The following is a 9,828-nucleotide window of genomic DNA, read 5'->3' as shown; positions in this document are numbered from 1 at the left end:
AGGCTGTGAGCCCTTGGTGACAAGCGCTCCCCTTCAGGCTTGAAGAGCAGGAGCTCAGCCCTGGCACTCGCGCCCACAGAGTGCTCCTTCCTCTTTGTGGAGGGGCCCCCTCTCCCCGTGGGCCACCCCCTGGCTGCCCTGGAGATGCCCATGCTCAGCAGTGGCCTTGCCAAGGCGTCTGGTCCCTGCTCCCACCGCCCGGCCCTCACTGTGGAAGCTGGTGCTCTCGCCTCGCTCCTCAGAGCCCGGTGAGTGGCAGGCAGCTCAAGAGTGAGCTGCAACCCTGGGGTGCTCGGGGCAGCCTCTCCCGGTCTCCGCCTCCTCTCCTGGCCCTGCCCAGGAGCTCACTGTGGGGTGGAAATGATGAAATCACGCTTCTCTTTCCTGCCACGGTGGTGGGTGACTGCGGCGTGATCGGTCCTGGGATGTAACAGGGCCTGGTTATGGTGCGCGGAAGAGATAAGATACTGGTGCCCAGAAGTGTGCAGGGGTGAAGCCAGGGCAGGGATGCTTGGTTTTGCTCACTTGAGTTTCTTATTCACCTACACCTCGGATGTGCTCTGTGCAAAAGGAGAAAAATCTTGTCACGTGTTTGTGGAAGTGGAGGAAAGTTGTGCATGGTAGAGAGACTGGCTCTGGAGTCAGCAGCGGAAACCAGAGCTCCTTTTGCAAGAATATAGGGGCCAGTTGGAAATGCTGGCCCATGCCTGTAATCCTGACACTTGGCAGGCTGAGGCAGGAGGATCGCCTCAGGAAAGTGAGTTCAAGGCCAGCCTGGAGTTCCTCTTGAGACCCTGTATCAAATAGTAGATGGGGCCTCGGTCTGTGTGGACTCTGCCCTGGCCATCTGGTGTGGTCTGTGGTGGGGTGGCGTGGCTTCTTCATTTTGGGGACGTTAGCAGCTCATGCTGGTGGCCATGGTGATTTCGGAGAACTCTTGACTTCCCCCTTTTTTCTCCCTTTCCCTAACCCCTGTGGTCACCCTGTTGCTGTCACTGCTCAGTGTCACCCTGGTCCCCAGCTCATCTTTGCCTCCCAATCCCCCCAGGGTCTCCATCACCCCTGCCCAGCCCTGGGCAGCCACTTTGTGGAGGGAGGGGGACCTGAAAGTGGGGGGCAGAGGCCACAGGGAGGAGGGAAACGAAGCAGGGGCGAGGGGAGTGGAGACCTCGTGCTACTGCCCATCCCTCCTTTGGTGCATTGGCTTCTCTCTGGGTGTGGGGCTTCGTGGGGGACATCCTAGGCTTCATGTGGGCGGAGCTGGGGTCCGTGCCCTGCGCGCTGTACCTGGGGGCCGCGTCTCAGGACAGCACAGAGAGGAGGGGCGGGGCTGAGCTCCAGAACCCAGCCTGCTGACTCCTGTGCCCTGTGCTGGTCACACTGTCTGCCCCATGCTGCGGTTCCGGTCAGCAGGTCTGGGCTGGGCACCCGGAACCCACATCTGCACTGCATTCATGGTTGCTGCTGAGGTTGCGGGTCCACGCACCACACTTTGAGAACTGCAGTTTTTGACTCCTTTTCAAAGGCAGGCGGAGTGTGCTGGCTCCTGGTCACCTGGGGCCCGTGGGGGCCGGTGGCACATCTGGGGTGAGGAGAGGCCCGAAGACCGAGCTTCTGGCTGTGCCCGTGCCTGTGTTCTCCTGTGGGGAGTGTGGTGCTGGCAGGAGGCTGGGAGGGCAGGGTCCTGCTCCGGGGTCCCGGACGGCCGGGGACAGGAGTGCTGCTCGCCCCACGCAGACTCCCTGCTGGGCCGGCAGCCAAGCTGTGAACTCCGTGACTGGGATTCCAGGACTGCGAGGATGCACCGTCAGCGGTCTGCGTGGACCAGAGCACTGTCAGATCAGCCCTGAGCAGTCACCAGGAACCCACGTCCCTCCTCACCGGCTCCGGCGTGATGGCGATGACATCAGCCTGTGGGTCTGGAAGGTCCCCAAGTCCCCGGGGCAGGGGTGCGACTGCGCCTGTCTGCGGTTCTGCAGCCTGAGCAGGGCGATGCCAGACTCAGTCTAGAGGCCCCTGGAAGTTGCTTGAGCTCCTTCCCTCTGCGGGAGGAGTAAGGTTCCAGAACTGGGGGTGTTGGAATGGCCCAGCACAGAAAAGCTGGCCGGTGCCGGCAGAGGGGCAGTGTGGCCGAGACACAGGTTGGGAGAGCGAGGCCCACCTCCTCCACAGTGTCCCTGGCAGCTCCCCCGCCACAGAGGGGTCTCCATGGGGACGGAGCCCGGCCCTTCGGGTCAAGGCTGCAGTTTAATTGCACTGCAGAGATGCTAACCGAAAGGACATGCTGGTAACCCCAGATGCCGGTGCTCCAGGGCCCCCGTGCCCAGCCAGGGCTGTGTACTGCCCCGCACTCAGTCCCTGTGCAGTGGTTGGGCTTCCTGGAGCAGCAAGGCCATCAGGGGAAGCCCTTCCTATTTACTGTCACCGTGAACCGGGTCACCTCAGGGTCAGCCGATGGGGAGGATGACGGGCCCACTTTGGAAGCAGCCCGGTGTCCTCGGGGAGACCAGTGTCACGTAATCACCCTTGGTCTCTCGGGGCTCAGGAGCGAACCTTGAAAACGGGATGCAGAAAGCACTGTCTCGAAAGGCCCCATGTCGCATGATGTCATTTACATGAAATGCCTGGGACAGGCAAACCCACAGGGACAGAAGCAGAGTCGTGGTCGCCACGGCTGGACATGTGACTGTGCGTGATTTGGGTGTCGTGGGTGACAGGGATGTTCTGGAGTTAGATGGCAGTGGCGGTGGCGGCAGCGTGGCACAGCTGCGGAGGGCACCTGAGATGCTCACCTTCCTGAACAGCCCAGGGCCGGGTCAGCGCAGTGGCTTTCAGGGCTTGCCTGAGCCCCGCATTCTCTGCTGTTGGCACAGATGACGTCCGGCTGTTTGCCTTCGTGCGCTTCACCACGGGGGACGCCATGAGCAAGCGGTCCAAGTTCGCCCTCATCACGTGGATCGGGGAGAACGTCAGCGGGCTGCAGCGCGCCAAGACCGGCACGGACAAGACCCTGGTGAAGGAAGTGGTGCAGGTAACGCCCACGTCCCCGGAGGGTGGCTGGTGTCCTGGCTGTGGCTGCACGGGGGCCGAGGAGATGTGCGTTACTAACGCTGCTTCCGGGTGCGAGCTGGGGGCCGGCGACCCTGTGCCATCCCTGCGGCCACCTCCTGGGCACACCACGATGGCCCCAGAGGTGCCCGCCTGCATCTGCTGGGCCTGGTCATTCTTGCCAGCGCCAGCTGTTCCACCAGCAGGAGCTCTGTCCTCACCAGAGGGCCTCGGAGCGCTTGGGGAGCCGGGGCCTCTTACCTTTTCAGCACCTGAACTCTTGAGTGCCCAGAAGCAGCGCTGTGAGGCTGCTCCTTTCGCAGCCACGCGTTCAGGGGCACAGGGCACCTCCACTCCTCCTCACCACACTGTTTTAAAGATATGCAGCAGTGCAATCAGTCCAAAACAAGGTTCAAAGAATCACAGGCTAGCAGTGATGATGGAGAAAGGTAAAGAGTGGGGGCTCTCTTTTGGAGGTGATGAAAATGTCCTAAAATTGACTATCACGATGGTCTCACGGAGCTGTGAAATGCTAAAAACCACTGGGTCATGAAACACAAGTCAGGAGGGCCGGGAATGTAGCTCAGTTGCATCTCACCTGCCTGGCAAGTGCAATGTCCCGATTTCCATCCACGGTACCAAAACAAAACCAAACCCCCGAAAATAATTGTGACAGAGGTGCCACTGGAGTGGGAGATGCTTCTGAGTTTTAAGAATCGTCAGTCCATGTTTGTGGTGTGCAGCTAAGGTCTGCGCCGAGGGGAGCTGGTCCCCCTGCACAGTGCCTGGGTCCCCTTTCCTTCTTCCCCCCGTTTCCTGTTGTCTTCCGTTTTGCCTTTTCCATTATTTGTCCTTGGGGTGTCACACAGCGGGAGCCGTGCCCTCTCTCACCTTCCGAAGCCTGCTGGTCTCCAGGAGGCTGGGTTGTGTGAGTTGGGCCGGGGCTGAGATGGCGGCTCCGTGTCTCTCGCAACTTCTTTGTGTGCCGAGCTCTTCCGGAATGAAACCTTTATTTTTAAGAGGAGGACCCGGACTCCTGCCGGCCGGCTTGGCGTGGGTGTGTGCCCGCCAGCCCCCTGCCCGCGTCCCTGCCGCCTCTCTGCGTGCGGCAGTCGCAGCCCACGGCCGCTCTCTAGCCCGCAGCTCCTTTTTAAGTTCTGTGGCTGCCGCAGCCTTTGTAGCGGCTGTTTTTAGCCCGCAGCTCCTTTTTAAGTTCTGTGGCTGCCGCAGCCTTTGTAGCGGCTGCTCCCTCGGCAGCAGGGTGCCCCGCTTCACAGGCGCTCCCTACTGTACTGAACGTTCCCTGCTCCTGGCCTCAGGAGCTGCTTCCGATTTTGTTTTTATAAATGGCGTGCGAGCAGCACTTCCAGCTGGGCAGCTCCATTCTGCCTTCATGGAATGGTTTCTTTGGGTTACACGCCCAGGAACAGGGCTGACAGGCCCGAGTCCATTTTTAGAGCTCTGGGCTGCCTGGCTGTCTTTAGAGGCTCCATGCTCTGCCCGGGGCTCCTCAAGCCCTTGGGTAATACCACCTGGCCAGCACTAGTTCAGAGCTGTCCCCTGCGCCCTGCTGTGCACCCTGAGCCTGCCCACTCCCAGCACAGCTTCCTCCGGCCCAGGTTTTGTTCTTTTGGTGTTTTGAGATAGGACCTTTTTATGTATTCCAAGCTGGCCTTGAGCTCTTGGAGATCCTCCTGCCTCAGCCTCCCAAGGGTTGGGATTACGGTTGTGCACCACCACTCCCACTCGGCGCAGTTGGGTGTAATGGTTGACTGGCTGCGGGATATCCTGTTTCCTGGCTGAGGTCTCCTGAAGCTGGCCGGGTGTCCAGTGGCACTTTCCCTTTCTCTTTCAGTTTCTAACTGTGGTTAAACAGCAACAGCACTCAGTATTGTAACCACTGCCAAGCAAGTATACTGGCAGGGCCCTGGGCACATCCACAGTCACAGGAACCAGGATGTTCTAGGGCGAGTCCACCCCGAGGCAGCCAGGCACTGGGCACACAGTATGCCCAGTGTGCAGGCTTCTGTCCGATCCGGAGCCTGTCTCGGTGAGGTTCTGTGGGTCGGGAGTGGAGGGGGGCTCCGGGAGGCTCCTCAGCGGGAGGAGGGTTGGAATCCACTTGTGTGCAGGCCACAGGGGAATCCCCGGGCTGTGGGAGCTGGGGGATGGTGGTGCTGCCACATTAGGTGTGGCTGCCCTGGGGCTGAGGCACGGCTTCCTTCCCTCTCCCAGCAGGCGGCTTGGTGGGCATTTGCCACTGTGCTGGCTGCGGTGTCCCCCCCCCATCAAGTTTATTGGTGCATTTAAAGCAAACAACACAGTTACATTTATCATGGGGATCTTGTACCTTTACATGATGTGTCTTGGTTCTTGTTTTTTCCCCATACCCCTGCCCTCCCCTCACCCCCTTCTACGGTGTCATCTTTTGATGGTTATCATTTGTACTTCTCCACACTTAAAAATGTGAATGATCTGAGTTAGGTGTGTGGTGCCACCACTACGCACAGCCCTGTTTTGTTTTTGGGGTCAGGGTCTCACTCTGTAGCCCAGGCTGACCTCAGACTCACATCAATCCTCCTGCCTCAGCCTCCCGCGTGCTGGGATGACAGGCGTGGGCCATCATGCCCCACTGTCGTCCCTTTTACATACTGAGGACTTGGAGCAGCTGCTCTCTGAGGGACCTGCCAGGAGGGCTCCTCTGGATTCCAGGTCTGGGGGAGTCCCTCCCCACTGTTCACATGTGAAGACCAGGCCTTTGACCTTTAGCTCGGAGTTACTAAGAAGCCCTGGCCCTGTATCAGAATGAGGGCACATGCTGCACCCCGTCCTGTGTGTTGTGTGGATGGTGGAACTGTGTTCTGTGGCTCCGACCCTGATGCGCAGCATGGGAGTCCAGAGGCATGGGTCTGAATGCCAGCACTGCCTCAGTTTCCCCATCTGTCAGGAGGGGTCTGATGAGATGACCTCTTGTGTGCGGCCTGTGCTTCACCGACGTGCTGTGAAACATTCTCCCCTTCTGGGGCAATTTTCCCTTGGCAGACTCTTACTTGGCCCAAGGGCCGTGGGGTGCAGGGGCCCCCGTGTAGCACCCACTGGGAGCCGGGTGGCGTGGGCTCTCGCCTACGCCCTGGCCGTAACCAGCTGCAGCTCAGCCTCCCCAGGCATCAGTTGCCTGGTGTCTGAGACAGAAGTGCTGTGCTTTATTGGGGTTGCTATGGGAACAGAATGCCCCCAGGGTGCCCAGTGACCCCCGGGAACAGCAGCTGTTGTTCCTTGTTTCCTTGGCGACTCTGGGTGCACTGCCAGGGCAGAAAGCGTTTCCGGTTGTGACTGATTCCTTCTCGATGGTCGAGCGGGAACCTCTGTGTGCGCCTGTGTGGCCTGGTTGTCCGCATGAGGCTGGGCCAGAGCTGCGGCAGTGCAGGAGGATCCTGCCTTGTCCAGCTTGCCCAGCTGGCTGCAGACAGCTCACCCACATCAGTGGCTGGTACACAGCTGCGTTCTCACCCAGGGAAACTGAGGCCGAGCACACTCCAGACCGCAAGCCAACAAGCTGTGGAGCCGGGCCCAGAGTCGGGAGCAGTCAGACCACAGGAGTTCTGGCTCCGGCTTGCCAGTCTGAGAAGCTGAGACAGCACTGACTGAGGAACCAGAAGAGGCCAGGCCTCGAGCAGCAAGACGAGGCCCAGGGGCCAGAGTCCGGGGCTGTGCTGAGCCAGCAGGTGCCTCTGCGTCATCCTGGGGACGCCTGCACAGGACGCCTGGTCTCTGTCCCTTCTGTTTATTTCTACACAGACTGGAATGGCAGGGAGCGGGCCCTGCGGGTCCGTGCCAGCTCCCAGCCTGCCCAGAGACTGTGGCTGAGGCCGTGGCCCCGGGAAGGGCCTGCGAGGGTCGGCCAAGCTCCTTCCCTGCGCTGGCCCGTCTCCCTCCGTCGCGTCCCCGCTGAAGGCCTCTCCAGGTCTCCCTCCCGCCTTCCCCACCAGGAGCTGGGGCCAGGGAACTGGGGTGTGAGCTGAGCGCGGACCCCAGGGCCCAGAGTCCCCAGCTCCGAGAGCTGCAGTGAGGCCGGGCAAGGCTGGAGACCACTCTGCAGACTCAGCTGTGAACGGTCCAGGCAGGAAACGCCCCTTTTCATTTGTGCTTTTTGTTTTGAGTCAGTTCAGGCTGGCCTCAGACTCATAGTGATCCTCCTGCCCTAAATGGAAAGTGGCTGCTCAGTGTTTCCCTCCTGAGTACTCTAGCTCCATCGCTGCTGGATCTCTAGAATCTGTTTTTGTTTTTGTTTTTGTTTTGGTACCGGGGATTGAACTTGGGTCCTTGCGCTTGTAAGGCAGGCCACCGAACCGCTGAGCTAAATCCCCGGCCCCTAGAATCTCTGTTTTCACTGTTGAAAAAGAATTTGCATTTTCACAGAGTTGTTAGAGAAATTGAAGAAGAGCGACTGATTATTCTTCCTCTCCCTCCTCCTCACTCAGCTGCATCCCCAGCCCTGTTTTATAGACAGGGTCTTGCTAAATCACCAAGTTGCCTAGGCTGGGCTCAAACACCTCCCACCACACCTGGCTAAAACACAGATTCTGTGTGTGTGTGTGCAGGGGTGTGTGTGAATGTGTGAATTTTGTTTTTATTGCTTGGGGTTTAAGACATGGGATGGGAAATGTCCCCCTTAAAGCCCTGGTTCTTTACCACATTCACGTGCCAGCTGTGATCAGAAGGAACACTGGAACAACTCCTATAGTGTCAGCAGTGGCCCAGGCTCGAATGCCCAGCGGGAAAGCAGCAGCTGAGGGTGAGTCCTGGCTGCTTTAGCACAGGTGCCACACGCACACAGTGTTTCAGGCACAGCTGTTAAAAGAAGAAATGAGTCTGCTCACTTAGCTGCTCTGTAGTTCTAGGACTGCAATGAGAATCCTGTGCACAGGTTCTGAGGGCTAAGTTAAACTGTGGGGTGGAGTTAAAGGTGGGCGGAGTTAAACTGGGGGCAGAGTTGAACCCTGGAGCCTGTTCCACCTTGGAGGCCGGTGCCTGGAGTGTGGACCCTGCTTTTGTTTGGGGTGGGGGGAAGGGAAGGGATTGCTGGGTTGCAGGGCTGTGCTCCCTGAGGCGCTTCCGCTTCTGTCCTGGGGACATGGTCCTCCTCTCCCCGGCCTCACCCCCCGCGGGGAGTGCCTGGGCCTTTGTCCTGAGCCTTCCTGTGGCCTGAAGCAGGGAGGGCTGCCAAACACTTTACAACACAGACTTGCGGAAAGCTGCCAGCGGCAGTGCCAGGCAGAGTCAGGTGGTGGATTTACCCCCATGTACAGATGGGGAAACTGAGGCAGGGGAGTCCTTCAGCCAAAGTGAGTGTGAGGCAGAAGCCAGATTGTGGGGGATCAGAGGCTTTCCTGGGAGGGCAGGTGGGTCCCCCAGTGTGATCTCCAGGATCACACTGGAGTGATTGAGGCCTCCTGCCCCTTTTGGAACAGCTCTGGGCTCCGTGTTCTTCCTAGGACGTGTGACGGTGATGCCTGCAGTCCCAGCACTCTGGGAGGCTGAGGCAGGAGGATCACAAGTTCCAGCCCAGCCTGGGCAACTTAACAATTAGTGAGACCCTGTCTCAAAAAGTCAGAAAGGGTTGGGAATCCTTGGTTCAGTGTCCAGTACTGAAAAGGGGGAAAAAAGAGATGCTATTTACTTGTTTACTCATTTTTTGTTGAAATATGGAAACATTCTGGTATTTCCTGACAGTCAGCATCTTTGAGGATATGTGATATCACTTTTAAAAAATTCTGTTGAATCATTTCTTTGGGAAAAGTCCCCAAATGTGAGTATGACTGAGGAACAGGAAGTGCTAGGCACAGGCTTGACAGGCAGAAGCTAGAGATGAAATCTGGTTTCAGTCTGGCTTCTTGGCTGACGGAAGGGCTGGAGCTTTGTGCAGTGCTGGTGAAGGTTCTGAGGTGTGTGTGGGGTGTGATTGATTGGTGATGTCTGCTGTGGGTACAGCAGGAGCAGTGGGAGTCAGCCACAGCTGGCTGTCTAATCATTGTGTCCAGGAATGCAGAGGTTACACTGTAGGCAGCCACGCAGGTGCCAAGAGGGGCGGCCACACACGGCCAGCGGCCAGGTGTGGGACACTGCCAGTCTGGGTGTGGTGTGCTGGTATGACTTGCTGGAGGGTCACCCTGTGCCCACCAAGGTGGCTGTGGACCTGTGTCCAGCAGGGTAACAGGTGTGCCAAGCACTAGGCCATCCCGGTCTGCTTGTGTGTGTTTTCCCTTCTGTAATGACGAAGCCTGTGCTGAGAACCTGCTATTTTTGAGTAAATTACACCTGGCTGGCCAGGTGACAGTGTTGATCTTCCAGGCGCTTGAGAATAGGTGTAGGAGGGTGCTGTGGGGACCAGGGGTCTGGCAGCTGGACCCCGGCAGTGGGGGTCACAGTGCTCTTTGCCCCTGTCCTGAGGCTCCTTCCTCCTGTGGGGTGTGGGCCTGTGGGGCCTGTGGCTTTCCTCAGTGCTGCAGGTCTCGGGGTCTGATTCCTCTTTACCCATGGGCAGAGGCGCCCATCACCCACCTCGGGCTGTGAGGAGAGGCTGCCCCTGTGCTTTCTCTGCCAGGCTGCGGGGGGGAACTGGAAGCCATGCCCAGCCCTGCACCTGATCCCAGAGGCCCGTGTCCATGTGGGACTTTGTCACTTGTCCCGTGCTCCAGGGCTCAGGCGTAGGTCCCTGGATGGCTGCTGCAGGAGCCTGGGTGACCCTTTGGGCCAGCTCTCCTCCTCCTCCTCCTCCTC

At 58.9% G+C, this 9,828-nt stretch overlaps 1 protein-coding gene across 1 annotated transcript in view; it reads left to right on the top strand.

Annotated features, from left to right (window-relative positions):
* The first annotated feature begins 1,879 nt into the window (after positions 1–1,879).
* The window catches only part of Cotl1 (coactosin like F-actin binding protein 1), a 13,612-nt gene continuing 5,663 nt past the window's right edge, over positions 1,880–9,828 (top strand). Inside the window, exons 1-2 of the mRNA XM_033757926.1 lie at positions 1,880–1,913; positions 2,874–3,031. Coding sequence (XP_033613817.1) covers positions 1,895–1,913; positions 2,874–3,031 — 177 coding nt within the window. The 5' untranslated portion in view covers positions 1,880–1,894. The remainder of the gene's footprint in view (positions 1,914–2,873; positions 3,032–9,828) is intronic.

This window comes from Fukomys damarensis, unplaced genomic scaffold (genome assembly GCF_012274545.1).
Source record: "Fukomys damarensis isolate Sample0158 unplaced genomic scaffold, DMR_v1.0_HiC HiC_scaffold_32, whole genome shotgun sequence".
Lineage (NCBI taxonomy): Eukaryota > Metazoa > Chordata > Mammalia > Rodentia > Bathyergidae > Fukomys > Fukomys damarensis.
Note: the sequence above shows the minus strand (reverse complement) of the source record. Positions and strands in the feature narration are given on the sequence as shown.